The following is a 19,287-nucleotide window of genomic DNA, read 5'->3' on the forward strand; positions in this document are numbered from 1 at the left end:
CATGTAAAAGAGCAAGGCATCCTGTGGAGGGGAGGGGGGTGACGTAGCCAGCCCTTAATCACCGAAAAGACCACTCTAAGAGATGGAGCATAGCCCTGCTGCTGATTGGTTCAGAGTAATCTGTGAAACCACTCCCGATATGCTAATAAGCTTTCTGTATCAGGAAGGAAGAATGGTTTTTTGGTTTTGTTTTGTTTGATGCAGGGGAGACTGAAGCTGGGGGAGCAGCAGAGCAGGGAGGAAGCTGGTGAGCCGCAGAGTCACAGGGTGGAGAGTCACATGGTAGGGTAATCATGGCGTCTTGATGGCTAGCTCAGGAGACTGCCCTCAGCAAAAAAAGCTAGCAGGCTGCTACTATAAAGATGTCTCCGTGTCTTTATTATTACTCCCCAAACAGGACACCCAAAAGCAAGTGCTCGAAGTGGTCAAAGAAGGCGTGAGGCCGTGAAGGAGGAGCTCCAGGGGGCTGGGAGACACCCAACAACCCAACAACCCAACAACCCAACAACCCAACAACCCAACAACCCAACAACCCAACATAGGATTTGGGAACTGAACTTGAGTCTTCTGGGAAAAGCCACAGTGGCTTTTCTCTCTCTCTCTCTTTTTTGTTTTTTTTTTTTTCCGAGACAGGGTTTCTCTGTGTAGCCCTGGCTGTCCTGGAATGCTGGAACTAAGGGCATACACAAGACCCTCTCAGTTTTGTTTTCAACAACAGCCTATAACTAAGTTCAAAATAAGGTTTAGGAGCTGGAGAGATGGCTCAGCAGTTAAGAGCACTGGCTGCTTTTCCAGAGGAATTGGGTTCAATTCCCAGCAACCACACGGTAACTCACAACTGTCTGTAACTCCAGTTCCAAAAGATCTGATACTCTCTGATGGTCAGTGCAGGCACTGCATACAACCATGGTATACATTCCTACAGGCAAAACACCCATACACAGAAAATTAAATATAAATAAATCTCTTAGAAAAATATATGGTTATGTGTATCTGTAAGTGACTAAAAATTGTCCATATATTATACCAAAGCCAATCATTCAGAATGAAACACTATATTGGATATAATAAAAATATTTTATATGTACAATCTTTTATGTGGAAATTCTATTCTGTTGATTTCTCAATCGTATCCTGGAAACGGATACTACTATTAACAGCTTAATTCCAAGAGCATGGGCAGTTCAGGTCAGCAACATCAAAGCCCACACCCGGTGCTAAGACTGAGGATTCAAACAGCCCAGTCTGTGCTTTCTTTTGTGTTTTGCTTGCTGTATTGCTCTGGCTGGCCTCAAGCTCACAGAGACCTGCCTGCCTCTGCCTTCCCAGTACTGGGATCAAAGGCCACCGGTGAGAGATGGGCCATCTTCACCTTGGAGATGATTCCTCAGGCACTACCATGCCAGAGACTCTCTAGCTTTACAGAGCGAGCATACTCGCAGAGACTCCTGGGCCTGGCTGCCTCTAGTCAGGAGACTTCAGTGTTGTCCCTTGAATTATAGTCCGAATCTTCTCTGCATCGTTCTGCACCACGGTGTTGGCTGGGTCGATCTTAAGTGCAGCTTCATAATCTTGCAAGCCTGTATTGACATATCAATGATAATCAATAAAGCAAGTATTTCATAAATACCTGTGTTATCTAGACAACTTTTTGTTTTTCTGAAACACAGTCTCAGGTAGCTTAAAAGACTTGATAACTGAAGACAAAGGTGAACTTCTGATCTCCTGTCTCCACTCCCAAGTGCCACCTCATGTAGTTTATATGGTACTGGGGATCTAATGGCCTCATGCATGCAAGGCAATGAAATCGCTCTACTAACAGAGCTCTTACCTTCAACATACAATTCTAGTTGACAGAACGCTGTCCCTCGTCGGACGTGTGCCTTCATTCTTGCACTGGCATTATCGGCAACAGGTGGTGTCAATAATTCTAGTGCCTTTCAAATAATGTATATAATTAGGGGTTAGCGAGATGGCTCCGTGGGTAAAGCGCTTGCTCTGCAGGCCTGAAGACCTGTGTTCGAACCCCAGCCCCCACACAAAAAAAACAGGCATGACAAAGTGTGCTAACGTCAGTGCTGGGGAGCAGAGACAGAAGGATCCCTATGGCTGGTTGGCAGGACAGACAGTCTGTCTAGCTCAATCAGTAAGGCCCTGATCCCAGCGAGAGACCTTGCTTCAACCAAAAGGTGGGAAGTGATAATTAAAAAAAAAAAAAAGAGCCTATGGTACAGAGTGAGTTCCAGGACAGCCAGGGCTACACAGAGAAAAAAAACCAAAAAAACCTGTCTCAAAAAAAAACCAAAAAAAAAAAAAAGTTATACTAATAAGTTGTCATGTGCTATTTACACACATTGAGAGCTGACTCAAGCATATTTATTTCAAGATCTCCTAAAACTCCACATCCTAGGTCAGGTTCTCTAACAGGGAGAAAGGAAAATAGCTAAGAACTGAGACTGTAATTAAAAATATAGCACCCCCGAGAACTGCTGCTTCTCTGTTCCCAGCAGAGGTCACTATTGTTTATCACGCAGTTACAAAGGCCTGTAGTGGGAGGGCGGAGCTGGAAGGTCATCCACTGCTCTGCTAAGTCCATGCTCTGCCTAGAAGCCTCTCAGTCAGGACACACACACACACACACACACACACACACACACACACCGCGTGACCACCTCAGTAGTGGAGGACTCCCACAGTCACTGCTGCAGGGGTGTGGTCAGTGCCTGACGGTGATGATGCTCTACTGTCTGATGCTTGCTTCCTGTCTGCTACTTGCTGATGGCTCTTTCGCTTTCGCTCATTCCAAAACAAGCTCACTCTCTGGAAACAGAAAGCTTGGCTATTGCAGATTTTCCTCTGCACGGAACAAATAAAAAGGGAAAAGAGGCCCCCAGAGCACAGCACTTACCTAGAAGGCTGCCCGGCTTAGCATTCACCCCCCTGGGGGCGGGGACTGAGCACAGAAGCCTCTGGCTAAGCAGAGGCTTTACCACTAGGCCAAGTGCTAAATCCTAGAGCATCAGTTAAACCAATAAAGGCGGCCCAGCGAATGTCTGCCCAACCCCTGGCCCTGTGGATCTTGAGCATGCTAGGTTCTAGAACAATTTCTTTTCAGACATCAGTAGTTTATTGTATTAGTAGTCTAAACACATTCAAAATGGAAACTCAAGAAAAAGGAGGACATGCTTCATGAATGTTTGTGTCACCCTTGCACAGGGACCGTGATCCTCTTCTTTGTATCATTCTAATTTTAGCAGAGGTGCTGCTGAATAGAGTGCACATTTGTCTTGTTTGATCTTTTCAGACAGTCTCATTTTGTAACCTTGCCTGGAATTTGCCTGGCCTTGAACTAAGTGATCCTCTTCCTTCAACCCCTTGATGAGCCACCATAGCTGGATCTCCATGATATTTGCTTTATATATATACTTTATATATATAATATATTATTTATTGTTATATATTATTAATATATATTATACATATATTGTGCATTGGTGTTGTACTTCCATGTATATCTATGTGAGGGTGTCAGATCTTGGAGTTACAGACAGTTGTGAGCCACCATGTGGGTGTGGGAATTGAATCTAGGCCACTGGCAGAGCAGTCAGTGCTCTTAACGGCTGAGCCATCTCTCCAGCCCCAAAGAATTATATTTTTAAATGAAGTAAATATATAAACATATACACAACACACCCAAGCAGAGAAATACACGTACCTTAGAAGAATCCTCAATGGCCTTGTGTAGGTTTTTTAATTTGAGGTGGCAAGCAGCCCGATTCAGATACAATACTGGGATCTTACAGTTCAATCGTATGGCTAAATTATATGCATCAACCGCTGCCAAATAGTTTTCTGTTGCAAACAATTTACTAATGAGACAAAAAGAAAAGGCCAATTTAACACTGAAGCAGACATGGAGAAATAACATGGAGCCCACTTGGCACTCAGATTTTACCATCTGCCTTGTTTATTCCCTGTCAGATGGAGACTGCACAGACGCCATCTCTCTACACCCCCAAGCAAGGACCTTGAGTACCACAGATCCTCCACCCAAAGGCCACCATCATTGGTTAATGCAGCAAGTGTATGTCTGTCTTCCTTGATATGGTGATTTATTTAGGGATAGGAAAGGGGTTTAAACTGGCCTGAATGAAGCTGGTGATTTGGGCCTCAAGTTGGAGTGTGAAAAGCTGGTAAAACTTCTCCCCCTGCTGGATATGGAGAGGGAAGCACACAGCACAGAGGTTAACCCATGCTGCTCACTGTTAACCATGGGAAAACTGGTGCAGTGGGAATGGGAAAGGGCAAGACCAGAGGGAAGAGCTCTTCACGACACGGGGAAGCTACCATGAGCTTGACACCTGCGTCAGCGTACCGTCTACACACACACACACACAGCCAACACCAACCAGCCTGGTGGTGCAGACCTGTAATCCCAGCTGCTTCACAGGCTGAGGTGAGAAAATTGCAAGATGAAGGTTTGCTTGGCTTACACAACAAGCTGGTGGCCGGTATGGGCACCTTAGTGAGGCCCTGTCTCAGAAGTGATTGCTGCCATCCCACTACTTGAGAGGAGAAAGGAGGCCTGGGGTTTAAGGCTTTGTTTGGCTACAGAGCAAGTTCCCCAGACTGTGTCATGAGAACCCCATGTCAAAACAGCAGTAAGTGACATAACTGTAAAAGGGGAAGGGCAGGGGATAGTGCTCAGTGTTATAGCACTTGTCTGGATAGAGAGGCCCTTGGTCAAACCCCCAAACTACAAAAATCTATTGGACGGACAGACAGAGTGTGCACAGGCCAGCCAGCCAGCATCAGTACATCTTGATAAAGAGACACATGCCCTTTGATTCAGCATTCAGAATGAAGCATGGAGAATCATTCTAAATATGATTTTTAAAAAAATAATATGGACATGGTGCTAAAGGCCTGCAATCCCAGGAGTTTGGCAGCAGAAGCAGGAGTGCTGATATTTCAGTTCAAGAACTGTAAATTTGCTGGGTGATGATGGCACACACCTTTAATCCCAGAGGCAGAGCCCTGAGGCCAGAGGGAGGCAGAGCTCTGTGAGTTCAAGGCCAACCTGGTCTACAGAGACAGTTCCAGGACAGCTAGGGCTGCACAGAACCTTGTCTCAAAACAAAACAAAACAACCAAAAAAACCTAGTAAAACAAATCCTCACATGTATAAAAGCATATACTAGTAATTCCAGCACTCGGGAGGCTGAGGCAGGAGAATTATTGTGAGTTCAAGACCAGCCTAGCCTACATAGGGAGTTACTGGCCAGCCAGGGCTACAAAGTGAGAGCTTGTCTCAAACAAACAAAAAACAAAGAAAAACAAAACAAATAAAAACATAAACACACAAACACACTCTTGCAGTGTGCTCAACTGATTTCTCCCTAGGAGAAAAGGGGCCTCAAAAAGGAAGAGTGAATTTTCCCTCCTCTGCATTTTGTTAACATACTCTAAACACCCAGTACTGCAACAGAATAGGAGAAGCTGTAAAACACAATCAAGTGGAGACAATTACCTGCGTCTGAGAAGCCATCTTATAATGGCAATTTTAACATCCTTCTATCAGGAAAAGCAGGTGAGGAGACTGGCCTATCTCTATAGTTTATTTAAATGCAGTAGCAAAGGTAGGCTTCCTGGCCCTGTTCTGGAAGCATTTAGGTACATGGCTTAAAAGGCAATTCTCAAATATGAGTGGTAGGTAGCTCGTGCCTATAATCCCAGCACAGCACGTTGGAGGCTCAGGCAAGAGGACTGCTACAAACTCAATGTTAGGCTGGGCTACGAGAGACCCTGGCTCAACAAAACAAGGAGACGGCTCTCCATGGGTCTCTGGTTTGCTTTTGGGGGATGGGGTAGGATCTACAGGTTGAAGCTAGGACCTCATGTGTCACATGTGGGAGGCATGTTCTCTAACACCAAGCAGGACTTGCAGTCTGGCACCATCATTTAGAAGACACCGTGTAGCGATCAGCCTTGGCAGAGAGTGCTTCTTAGGAAGCAGTGGACAGATTTATACAAATAACAAACATGATAATCTCTTTGCAGGGCAAGAGTTTGAAGGCTTACTAAAACCTTTTTGCACAAAACTTTGATCCTTAAGCCTGTCCCCCTCAGCTCTGGTGGAGAGCTACTGTGAGTGTCACACTCACCTGGCCTGCCTACGCACTGGCTCTGAGGGACTGGACCTGCGGAGGGAACAGGCATGGAGTGTATGCTGCTTGCTTTTGTTCCCCGGGAGCCCTTGGCCTTTTTTGGTGGTTGGTTTTGTTTGTTTTGCGACAGGCTCTCATTACGTAGCCCAGGGTTGTCTGGAGTTCACTATGTAGACTAGTCTGGCCTCAAATTAAAGGCATGCACTACACACCCAGCCTCACCATGCTTTTCAGACAGGGTTTCTCACTGGGACCTGGGGCTCCTGATCAGGTGAGACTGACTGGCCAGTGAGCCCCAGATATCCACCTGTGTCCTCAGAGCTGGGATTAAAAGCATGCATCATAATCCTAGCTGCTCACAGGACATCCTTTTTTACCCATCTGAACCAGCATGGGCTGCTTGGTCTCAGAAAGATGACACTAGGTGACTTGTCTTTGAAAGTTGTAGGTGTGCTTATACACACTAAGCTGGCTATGACATCACTAGGTGACAGACTGTTTGAGGGTCAGTGTACATTCTATTATTGACTAAAATGTCATGGGTCTAATTGTATGTTCCAAGGACTCTTTCTTTTTTTTTTTTCCTGGAGTACTCTATGAGAAAAAGACAATCTGAATGTTGCCGTTGCTGGTGTGTGACTTGTTATATAGACCAAGCTGCTTCTGCCTCCAAACCCTGGGATTATATACCTTTTATTTCTTCGGAGTATTGGGGTTTGATTCAAGGGCCTCTCTATCCAGACAAGTGCTATGACACTGAGCGCTATCCCCTGCCCCTTCCCCAGTTACAGTTATGTCATTTTCTGTTTGTTTTGACATGGGGCTCACATGACACAGTCTGGGGGACTCACCGTGTAGCCAAACAAAGCCTTAAACTCCAGGCCTCCTTTCTCCCTCTCAAGTAGTGGGGTGGCAGCAATTGCTTCCTTAGTCTGAGACAGGGGCTCATTCAGGCGCCCGTTCTGGCCACCAGCTTGTTGTGGAAGCCAAGCAAACCTTGCTGGGGGCATTTTTTTTCAATTGATGTTCCTTCTTCCCAAATGACTCACGCTTGTGTCAAGTAGACATAAAAGGACCAGCATATGACCCATCTCGTCCAACAGCACACACACACACACACACACACAAACACAACATCCATCTTTTCCTGGAACATGATGAGCCCAGTATAGGATGCAGGATACTCAGACAACTCACTTTCCCTTCTCTTTCAACCAGTCTGGATTCTTCTCTTCTTCTTTTAAGTCTAAGAATTCAGGGAGGTCAGTGTTCATGGCTCTCCGAGCCTCTGCTTGTTTGTGCAGCCACTGCAATGAGAACGCAGTCTGGTGACGGACACCGACTATGCTGGCTAGCGCAGTCAACCCGGCAGTATATGGGAATCACACAGGACATGGGCCTCTAGAATACCTGTGGGATTATCCTGATTACATTACTTACTGTGAAGAGACTAATTTTAACTGTGGATGGAGCCATTCCCTGGACAGGGGCTCCTGGACTGTGTTCATGAAGAGAGGTGTAGGAACAGCAAACATGTATGACACCCCACACACAGTGAGAAGTCACCCTTGCATTACAGCTCTGGGCAATGCTTGCTGGTCTTTTGTTGGTCCTCACTTCTTAGAGAGAAACATATCAAAGAACTTCTCATGGTATTTCAGCTGATTGTGGCCACTTCTGCTGACTCATGCCAGTTTGGGAGAGCCTTGCGGTTTCTGCTGGATTGAGCCACTGCTATTGTTTTATGTTTAGTGTTTGCTATTGAACTGGACTGCTGGTGTCCGGACAGTGAAGAATGAAATCGCCCCCAAGGAACTACTACTAAACAAGTCCATGACCCCCTTTTCCTATTGACTTTCTTTCCCCCCTACCTCTGGTGGTGGGCTAGAAGGAAGGTCGAAGCATTTAATAACCCTGAAAAAAGTAGGTTTAGAGAAAAATCTAAGCACTGTCTCAAACAAAAACGAACAGAAAAATACCAAAACAAAACAAGCAACACAGAACAAAGGAATATAAACCCAGTTTGTTTTGTTCTCCCCTCCTTTATCCCCTTTCTTTTCTTTTTCTCTTCTCTTCTTTCTTACTTAGTAGGATCTCTCTCCATATGCCTGGCTGTCTTGAAACTAATTTCCATAGATGAAGTACTGAAGGCATTCCGCCAGCAATGACACTGACTGAAGTGAACGCCCGACCGATTCTGTGTACCTACCTCCTCCTCTTCTGCGACTTGGGATTCTCGAAGTGCCGTCGGGAACACTCGAGGGGTGAAGCTAATTTGAATCCTGCCAGCAGAGCGAGGCGCAGGAACTCTGTCTTCCTTTAACTTCTCGGAAAATATGTTCTCCCAATTCCTCCCTTCAAAAGCACACGTATTGGACAAGTCATTTATTTCTCATTCCTAACTAACACATTGACTTTCAAGATAATTACACACGGAGGCTAATTCTAAGATTAATAACAAGTAACAATAATGACAAAGAAACAAATATCAAACAATAACAACAACAAAACCCAACAAAATAAAATGAGGCAAAGATAGGCCAGTGAGACAGGTCAGGGGTAAAGTGCTTCCTATTCAAGAATGGCAACTTGACCTCATAAAGTGGAAGGAGCTGGGTTGGGCAGTGTACGCCTTTAGTCCCAGTACCGGGGTAGAAGCAGGCTCATCTCTGTGAGTTCAAGGCCAAACTGTTCTGTATAAGGAGGTTCAGGCCACCAAGACTACACAGTGAACAAAGTGAGACCCTGTCTCAAAAACAAACAAAAAAACAAAAAACAAAAACAAAAAAAAACCTGGGGGAGGGAAAGGACACAACAGGACACCATTTCCACAGAGTTGTCCTCTGAACTCCTGCAGCACACCTCCAACACACACACACACACACACATCATACACAAATAATAGTGACAAAAATAAACCAAAGATGTCTTCTGCAACAAGGAATAGAACAACACTGGGCACTAGCAAGGCAGCTAGTCTATTCTTTAATCAATGACCTGCTGCTTTTCTGGGGTTCACTGTTGAGCTTCTGTCTAGTTCTTATCCACTCTGGGGGAGGCACACCGGGCAAACCTATTATGACATGCATGCCTGCCCTAGTTTCTACGCCCCACAGGAGTATCTCTACACACTTCCTAAAGAAGGAAGCTTTTCACCCGTCACAGAGAACTGTAAGAAAGTGTCAGTGATGACAACGGAAGGCAGACAGTCCCTAAGGGGCTCAGCGGACTCCGCGGCTGCCAAGCCAGCGGAAGGGGAATGAAGCCACGTGCTAGGATGCTGTCTAAAGACAAGGAAAGACACTGTTACTTAGAAACACTAATGGATGCACCTAAAGATGACACACAGGCTTAGAGGCAAACACTGAAACAGGTGGGAAAGGAGTTCAAGAAACAAAGACTCAGAGTAATATGCTTTAGAGAAAATTACAGACAAGTTAGAAAAAGAGGGGCTGGAGGGAAGGCTCAGCAGGGAGGAGCACTGGCTGCTCTTCCAGAGGACCAGGGTTCAATTCCTGGCACCCACACGGCAGCCTCCAGCTATCTGTAACTCCAGTTGCAGGGGACCCAACACAGATATGCATGCAGGCAAAACACCAATGCCCATAAAATAACAAAATATTTTTTAAAAGAAAGAAAGAACGAAAAGGTAAAGACATTTAAATATATGTACATGTATATGTATGGCATTAGAGACAGCCCTGGACTACATAAAATGTCTTCTCAGAAAAAAAATTGTGTGTGTGTGTGTGTGTGTGTGTGTTTTGGAGTTAGCTCAGGCTCTATAAGCTTGCCTAGAAAGGCAGAACCCCTGGACTTGGTCCCCAGCATTGAGGGAAAAAACAAAAACAAACTTGCTTGAAGCATGGTAGTGCATGCCTAAAATCCCAGCAATATCTAGGTGGAGGCAGAAGGATCGGAGGTTCAAGGTCATCCTCCACTGTACAGCAAGTTTGAGGCCAGCCTGGGCTACAGGAGCTGAAAATGAAGAAGGTAAATGGGTTTGTCTGTCTTTTCCCTGGCTGCATCCTCACACCAATGGAGCGGCTCCTTTCCTCGAACCCATCCTTAACTAGTTCCCAGTGTCTACTCTGTTTTGTTGTTGTTTTCAGTGTCTCTCTCTACACTCGGTCTTTCCGGTTTGTACAAAATGACTACCAGGTAGCCAGTAAGTAATGTGTGATGAATTCCTACAAGCCAGACATTTGTGGCTGAGACCAGAGTATCACATTCCAGAAGGTTCAGACCTACACAACAAATCCTGTCTCATCCCTCAGAAAAGATCTTCTATCTTACATTTTTTCTGTCTTATTGCTTATTTTCAGTAAACCGGAGCAGGGTCCATGCTTGCAAAAATATTTTTAAAAAGAAAGGGAGAGCCGGGCGGGCGTGGTGGCGCTCGCCTATAATCCCAGCACTTAGGAGGCAGAGGCAGGCGGATTTCTGAGTTCGAAGCCAGCCTGGACTACAGAGTGAGTTCCAGGACAGCCAGGGCTACACAGAGAAACCCTGTTCTGGGGGGGAGGGGGAGAGAGAGGGGGAGGGGGGAGGAAGGAAGTAAAGAAAGGAGAAAAAGACAGGGGGCGCCACACCTCTTGCGGGGAGGTGAGCGGGCGGGGCCTTCCGGGGCAAGCCCTGAGGTTTTTGTGCTCCGGTCTCTTCAGCTTGCTTCCTCCTAGGCGGTTTCTCCTTCCTCTGGACTCGTTTTTGTTCGTCAGCTTTCTTTTGACCTTCTTTCCATGCTTCTAATTCTCTAGTAGCTTTTTTCCGTTCATTTTCTTTCATATCTTCTATTTTTTTCCTCTCTTCTTCTTCAATCTATAAGCAAGTTATTTAAAACATTCAACAAGCAGCGGCTGTGCATGAGGGAGGAGTGTGCGTAGGACCTGCTTGTGTACGTAGGACGAGCTTGTGTCCGTGTGAGTATCTGAGCCTTGATAAGAGCCTGGGTTCCAATTTGCACTGAAACAGTGGATCCGGCTCCCACCTCCCGGCATGTATGTGTGTAACGGACAGGATGCTCTCCGGATGAGCGGCAGGGCACCAAAGGTGCATTTCTCGAAGTCCCACCACCACCACCACCACCACCACCACCCCACCCCCGCCCCAGGCTTCTTGAAGGAGGTTCAATGCTGGGGGGACCCGGGGGAGGGGTGACAGGAGAAGTGGTGGGGCAGTACACCTGTTTGTCTAGCACTCCATCTGTAAACCAAGCTGGCCTCAAACTCCGAGATCTGACTGCCTCTGCCTCTCAACTGCTGGCTGTATCACCACAGCGCTGATGGCTGCGACTTCTGACCCTCCTGTTTCACTGTCCTGCGGAAGCTGGTGGCCCGCAGTACCCCCATTCCTGGCTGAACTACTTCTCTGTCCCTGGCTCACCTTCATCATCTCGCCTAGGGCGTATCTCTGGTCTTCTCGCTTGGCGACAGCTTTTGCTTCTGTGGCCTCTTTCGCTTTCTCCTGTGCTTGCAAGATAGATTTTTCTCTTATTCTCTGCATCATCTCTTTATCAACTGGAATATAAGGAAAAGCACTATATCGGGATTATGATTAATTTGTTTTATTGAGGAGAAAAGCACTTATACTGATCTGGATAAGACTTCTTTAGATCTAATATCATAAAAAGTGAAAAACTGACAGACAGCATCTTTTACATGGCCCAGGGTAGTTTAGCACTGTGATCCTATTACTTCAGCCTCTTAAGACCTGAGAGGGCAAACAGGTACCACCTGGTGTCACATGACACCCAGAGGAAAAAACTTTTATTTATTTATCTATCTATTTATTTATTTATTTATTTATTTGAGACTAGGTTTCACGGAGCCTAGCTTTCTGATATTGGCTTACAGGCACATACTGAGCTCTCTTGAATGACACCCAGCTCAGCTCAAGTGAACAACTTTCATTAAAAAACTTACCCCCTGGCATAGAAAGGCTATCCCACAGAACTGGCTCCTTTTTATACAATGTGAAAAGAATCATGTCATTTCCAACCTTGGCTTTGCTCTTCCCATCATCTATGGGAGCATAGAGAAACACCTCAAATAAGAATGGAGGGAAGTTAACCTGTTCAGAAGAGAGAAAGAAGGCATTGAGTTAGTTACACAACTGAAGGACACTCACTGCCATTAAAAAAAAAAAAAAAAAAAAAGGTCTGGCCGGGCAATGGTGGCGCACGCCTGTAATCCCAGCCCTCTGGGAGGCAGAGGCAGGTGGATTTCTGAGTTCGAGGCCAGCCTGGTCTACAGAGTGAGTTCCAGGACAGTCAGGGCTATACAGAGAAACCCTGTCTCGAAAAAAACCAAATCCAAAAAACAAAACAAAACAAAACAAAAGGTCTGGGCTGGAGAGATGGCTCGGTGTCTACTTATTCTTGTAGACAACCTGGGTTCTGTTCCCAGCTCCCACATGGAGACTCACAATCATCTGAACTCCAGTTCCAGGGGATCTGACATCCTCATCTGAACTCCTAGGACATCAGATAAACACATGGTACACACTCATACACAGAGCCAAAATAAGCCATACACATAAAATAAATCCCCCAAATTTACAATCCTTTATTTTAGAAAATAAAAACGTGTGTGGGTCTACAAGTACCATGGCATGAAAGAGGAAGTCAGAGAATTGTGAGAAGTTGGTTTTCTCCTTCCTGGGGACTGACCTGATATTGTCAGGCTTGGTGGTAGTGCGTTAACTCATTGACCCATCTCACCAGCCCTACAGTTTGTTTTGCAAAAATAGGACTTTAGGTTGAGGTTTAGCCAGGGATGGTGCAGCATACCATTAATCACTTGCAAGTCTGAGGCAGGAGGATTGCCTAAAGTGGGAGGCCAGTTTGGACTACAGAGTAAGACACCCTACAAGCCATCAGCGCTGGAGAGATGGCTCGGTGGTTAAGATCATTTGTTCTTGCATCATGCGTGGTTCGCCACCGCCTGTAACTCTAGTTCCAAGCGATCTGACCCCCTCTTCTGGCCTTCGCAGGTATTTGCACATACCTGATGCACACTCACACATGCACGCATTTACACATTTAATATATACATAGTTGCCAGAAATGTAGCTCGGTGGCGTGGCATACACAGGACGCTGGGTTTGATCCTTGGCATTACAAAAACAAGTTAATTAAAAGTAAAAAAAACGTAAATTAAGAATTAACTTTTTAAAAGTAAAGCAATGGGCATTGTATACACAGCTCCGGCTCCCGGGGCGCATTGCAACTGCATCCCCGTCCCGCCCACCTTCAGGTAACTTTCCCCACAGAATACGTCAGCATCGCGCACGGAGACGCCGCGCAGAGGCAGCGACAGGAAGACCGCGGCCGGCGTCTGCTGCCAGCTGAACTCGCTCACTCGCACCGGCATGGCGGGACCAAGGACTGCACAGCCACTTTACGTTGCTAAGAAGCCGATCAGGTTGCTAGGGAAGCGGGGATTGCGGGGCTGCCATCACTTCCGGTCCTTAGGGCCCTTCCGGGTCAGGGGTCCAGTGGGACCCTCGGCCTCCCAGCGTGTTGAGTATTTCAGTTGGCTGTAGTCCGACTTGAGTCTGGAGCATTTGTGTCCCCGCTGCCTCTGAGAGAATGAGGAAGAAGCAGAGCAGGGCACGGGGAACGAGAGAGCTCGGGGACAGGAGACTGCCTTGCGCATGCACTACTTTCCCGAGTTCGAGCCTCAGCACCGGTGCTTGGCTTATCTCAAGTGCCTGTAGCTCCAATCTGACGCCCTCTTCTGGCTTTCCAGGGCACCGCACTCACACTAAAGGAGAAGCTATGCTGTGCTGTGGCTCCCTGGGAGAGGTTGAGTTGCATTCCCAGCTCTGGAAAGGAAAACGCTTGGAGCTTAGGATGCAGAGGGACGTGGGTCGGCAGAGCTGGAATGTGTACATGTGACAGCGATGCACTTTTGGAGTCAGGACGTCTGGTTTGCTCTGACCATTTGCTGGGCAATGACAGTGTAATCAGGACTTGAGAAGTCCGAGCCCTCATTTGGAGACCACCCTGATAAACACAAACTCTGTCTCAAAATACAAAGCAACATTTGATGTTCAGGGGCTGAACCCATCCTGGGCGCATAGGTGTGTACACACATATCCTCTAAACCCGGGAAGGGACCTAAACTTCTATTTTTGAGCCCCAAAGGATTCATAATAAAGTTTGCTACAATTCTATAATAGGATCTATTGGATTTAAGCCGATACATTTTCCAATAGCTTACACTGGACTTCAATAATATATACTGAACTTCAGCTGCCAAGAAACTTGAAGGCTGTGTAGTTCAGTTCAACATCCTTAGTGTCTTGTACATTATTAGCAGAAAAATGATTGAGATCCTTAGTTCATTCTATTTTTTATTTGATATATTCTTTACATTTCAAATGATTTCCGCTTTCCTGGATCCCCCCTCCTTAATTCATTCTAAATGCCCCTTCAACGCTACTTCCTTCTTTTTTCTTTCTTTCTTTCTTTCTTTCTTTCTTTTTTTTTTTTTTTTTGGATTTGTTTTTTGTTTTTTTGGTTTTTTTTTTGTTTTGTTTTTTGGGGGTGTTTTTGTTTTTGTTTTTGTTTTGTTTTGTTTTGTTTTGTTTTGAGACAGGGTTTCTCTGTATAGCTCTGGCTGTCCTGGAACTCACTCTGTAGACCAGGCTGACTTGGAACTCAGAAACCCACCTGCCTCTGCCTCCCAGAGTGCTGGGATTACAGGCGTGCGCCACCACCGCCAGGCTCTACGCTACTTCCTTAGGCCCAGTTTCTACATTACTAGAGTATGATGTGAATGATAAATGTAATTAATTTAAGTACTAGAGAAGTTATTTGCACATAGGATGCTGCATTTTAAACTAGAAAAAAAAAGTTTGGAGAGCAATTAGAGAAAAGTTTAAACTCCAGAATAATTTACTGCAGAAAGTGTAGGATCAGTAATTGGGTTAGTATCTCTCCCCTCCTGATCCTGACCTGTTTTGTCAGCAAATCATTATCTCAAACTTCTGATTCTTTGTCAGTCCCTCTGAGCCAAGAAAGCGACAGACCCTGCAGATTTGTTCCGCTTTTATCACGCTTTTTGCCATTTCTCTCTTTATATTCTGTTCTTGTTCTTAGCATGTTGTCTCAAGCTCTTGTGTCTTTTCTGGCCTCTGCAGGCACTGTATACACACATGTGTGTACACACACACACACACACACACACACACACGCCAGGCAGTGGTGGCACACACCTTTAGCCCCAGTACTTGGGAGGCAGAGATGGGCATATGTCTCTGAGTTCAAGGCCAGCCTAGTCTACAGAGCACGTTCCATGACAGCCAGGGCTGACAGAGAAACCCTATCTTGGAAAACCAAATAAATTATAAAATACTAAAGGATGTGGTTGGTGTGCTGCGGAGGTAGTCCAGGTGGTAGAGAGCTTACTTACCATGCTCAAATCCCTGGGTTTAATCCCAGCACCACACAAACCAGGCGTAGCTATCATGCTGAAATCCTAGAACTTGCAAAGTGGAAACAGGAAGATCAGAAATTCAAAGCTAACGTCTATTCTAGTACATACTGAATTTGAGGCCAGCCTGGGCTACATGAGACCCTGTCTCAAAATAAAGCAGAACTGTCAGGCAGTGGTGGCACACACCTTTAGTTCCAGTACTTAGGAGGACTTGATCTCTGAGTTCAAGGCCAGCCTGGTCTATAGATGGAGTTCCAGAATCAGCAGGGTTACAAAGAGAAACCCCATCTCAAACAAAACAAAAACAAATAAAAGCAGAGCTTATGTTTATCAAAAAGCATAATATTGTTATTTTTTTACCTGAAATATTTCTTCCAAGCTTTTCTTTTTTTTTTTAAATTTATTTATTATTATATGTGAGTACACTGTAGCTGTCTTCAGATACTCCAGGAGAGGGCATTAAATCTTGTTAAGGATGGTTGTGAGCCACCATGTGGTTGCTGGGATTTGAACTCAGGACCTTCGGAAGAGCAGTCAGTGCTCTTAACCACTGAGCCATCTCTCCAGCCCTCTTCAAAGCTTTTCAACCAAGGCCTACAAGACCTGTGGCGAACCAAGCTGAGTTCAGTACACTGAGCAGGAGAGAACAGACTGCGGGAAGAAACACACTTGTGAAAGGCCGTTGGAATCTGGGACAGTCTAAGAGAAGGGAGTTTCCAACTAGAGTCAGGGCTTCCGACTTGAGGTAATAATCCCTTTGCTTATCCCACCTCATGCTATATTTAACATATTAAATATTTTAGGCTAAAGAAACTCCCCCCCACCCCCCAGTTTTGAGATGTGGTATCTCTGTGTATCCCTGGCTCTCCTGGAACTCACAGCGATCCACCTGCCTGTGCCTCTGCCTCCCTAGTGCCGGAATTAAAGGCATGTGCTCTCATTGCCGGGATTAAACCTAAGGGATGTAAGGAAGACCCTTTAACTGTCTACAATCCAGTCTCTGAGACAGATCGCAGAAGAGCCTCGTGTGAAAAAAAAAAATGTGCTCCTTCAGGCTTCCCTTTTTCTGAAGAGAAGGGGAGGCGGGGTGGGGTATGGACTGGGAGGAGAGGAGGGAGGAGAAACTGCAGTCAGGATCTAAGACAGACAGACAGACAGACAGACAGACAAGAATAATGTCCTCCCTTAGGGGCTAGAGAGATGGCTCACCAGTTAATAGCATTAACTGTTGCTCTATAGAGCACCCAGCCTCAAATTCCCAGCACCCACAGGCAGCTCCAGTTCCAGGAGATCTGTTTGTTTTGTTTGTTTTGTTTTGTTTTTTTGAGACAGGGTTTCTCTGTGTAGCCCTGACTGTCCTGGAACTCACTCTGTCAACCAGGCTGGCCTCGAACTCAGAAATCTACCTGCCTCTGCCTCTGCCTCCCGCATGCTGGGATCACAGGTGTGCACCACCACGCCCAGCTAGTTCCAGGCCCTCTTCTGGCCTCAACAGTCACTGCACGCATACGGTGCACAAACACACGCCAGGCAAAAGATTCATACACATAAAATAAAATAAAAGCCGGGCGGTGGTGGTGCGCGCCTTTAATCCCAGCACCTGGGAGGCAGAGGCAGGCAGATTTCTGAGGTCGAGGCCAGCCTGGTCTGCAAAGTGAGTTCCAGGACAGCCAGGGCTATACAGAGAAACCCTATAACCCTGTCTCAAAACAACAACAACAACAACAAACAAATAAATAATAAAACATAAAATAAAATAAAATCTTTTAAACCTGGAAAGCATCCAAATGTTTCTCAAGTAAATATACAAACAATATTTTATAGCAATAGAAACAAGCAAATTATTACTAAAGGATGACTGAAAAAGGAAGTAAAAAAAAAAAAAAGGAGCAGTAAAATGGTTCATCAGGTGGGAGAGCTTGCTGCCAAGCCTGAGAGCATGAGTTCAAGGCCCGGGAACCACATGGTGAAAGGAGAGCACCATCTCGGGCAGGATGGTCTCTGACCTCTACGATGTAACAAACCAACCTAATATATAAAAAGAAAGATTGTTTTTAAAATAGTATTCATTCATTTATTTTGGAGACAGGATGTCACCACCATATAGCCTAGGCTGGAACTTCCTATATAGCTCAGGCTACTGATCTGCTGAACCCCCTCTCCCTGCTGTTTCCCTCCCCCTCTTCAATTATGTAGCCTAGGCTGGCCTTCAACTTAGTCCTCCTGTCTCAACCTCCCCAGTGCTGGGATACATATGGGACTGTACATCTGACTTACTAATGCCAAATATTAAAAATGTAAAACAAAAGATATGACATCTGTTTGTAGCCCTGCCTGGCCTCAAACTCACAGAGCTCTGCATCCCAAGTGATGGAACTAATGGTGTGCATCATCATGCCCACTGAGCAGTTTCTTTTAAAATTTATTTATGCTATGTGTTTGGGTGTTTGCCTGTATTTCTGTGTACCATGTTCATGTGGTGCCCAGAGAGGCCAGAAGGGGACATCAGATTTCCCCTGGAACTGGAGTAACAGAAGGTGGTAGTGAGCTGGGTGCTGGGAATTGAACAGCAATTTGGAAGAGCAGCAAGTGCCCTTACCCATCTCTCTAGTCCCTCCTAACTCCACACCCCCCAAACTCCCACCTCACACTCCCACCCCACCCCAAACCACCTTCTTGATCCTGGTGTCTCTCCTGCATGACAAGTATTTAGTTGTATCTTTCTGCGTTGCTTACAATATTAAAGTCACACAGATTTAACCTTCTACCCCATCTCTGTTCTTTGAAGAAAAAAAGTGTACATAGCAGGACCTGACCAAAAGGATTCGGTCCATCAGTATAAACTCCTGGCAACCTCCAGGCCAGAGCCTCCCTTAACCTGCTGATGGTGTAATTTCATCCAAAGCCAATGCACTCATACCTACCCCTCCTAATGATAGAGAAAGTTCAAACTCTTAAAATAATCAGGCCTTCTCATTAAAAGCTACCTTTATTCAAGAGAATATGAAATAGAGCAACACCAGAGGAGACAAACTTACAAGTTGTTCAAGAAAGCCTGCTACAGAATTTCCACTAGCAGTGAGTCTAAGTCTGATAGTTTCTGCACAGTGCACAGATGGCACACATGTCTCTCTGAAAGCAATGGTGACAAGAACATAGTCTGATGGGAAAACAGACCTTCTGCTTGTCTTAAAACTTCAAAACACAGCTGGGTGGTGGTGGTACATGCCTTTAATCTGTACTTGGGAGGCAGAGGCAGGTGGATTTCTGAGTTCAAGGCCAGCTTGGTCTACAGAGTGAGTTCCAGGACAGCCAGGGCTATATACAGCGAGACCCTGTACCCTGTCTTGGGGCGGGGGACTTCAAAACACTAATGTGTGGGAGGTGTGCTCAGGGTTAAACTCCAGCATGGCATTGGGGGGCAAAAGGGCATTGAGAAGAATGGAGAAACTGTACAGGGTCAGTATCTCTAAGGAGAGATACTTATAATTCAAAATGTACTAGATTTAACACTTGGGAGACTTTAAAAAAACTATCCACATTTGACCAAATCCTATTGGTTACTGAGTTCCTTTCAATTTCTTTGAGAAGTGTAACCTATGTATGAGCCTATGTATAAATTTTATAAATAAAAATTATAATTTGGAATGATCTAGTAATCACTCTATTATTTTGTTGTT

At 45.5% G+C, this 19,287-nt stretch overlaps 1 protein-coding gene and 1 non-coding gene across 2 annotated transcripts; both read right to left on the reverse strand.

Annotated features, from left to right (window-relative positions):
- Window positions 1-1,090: 1,090 nt before the first annotated feature.
- On the reverse strand, window positions 1,091-14,186 carry Dnaaf4 (dynein axonemal assembly factor 4). The gene is made up of 9 exons (XM_052187820.1): window positions 13,415-14,186; window positions 12,089-12,236; window positions 11,550-11,683; window positions 10,760-10,985; window positions 8,377-8,522; window positions 7,365-7,474; window positions 3,716-3,869; window positions 1,832-1,937; window positions 1,091-1,580 (listed from the first exon to the last, which is right to left on the reverse strand). The coding sequence occupies exons 1-9, from the start codon at window positions 13,535-13,537 to the stop codon at window positions 1,465-1,467; spliced, it is 1,263 nt and encodes a 420-aa protein (XP_052043780.1). The 5' UTR covers window positions 13,538-14,186; the 3' UTR covers window positions 1,091-1,464.
- LOC127690257 (U6 spliceosomal RNA) lies at window positions 3,172-3,280 on the reverse strand. The gene has a single exon (XR_007978993.1). It is a non-coding gene; the product is annotated as a U6 spliceosomal RNA (small nuclear RNA).
- Window positions 14,187-19,287: the final 5,101 nt, after the last annotated feature.

This window comes from Apodemus sylvaticus, chromosome 7, assembly GCF_947179515.1.
Source record: "Apodemus sylvaticus chromosome 7, mApoSyl1.1, whole genome shotgun sequence".
NCBI classification, from domain to species: Eukaryota; Metazoa; Chordata; class Mammalia; order Rodentia; family Muridae; genus Apodemus; species Apodemus sylvaticus.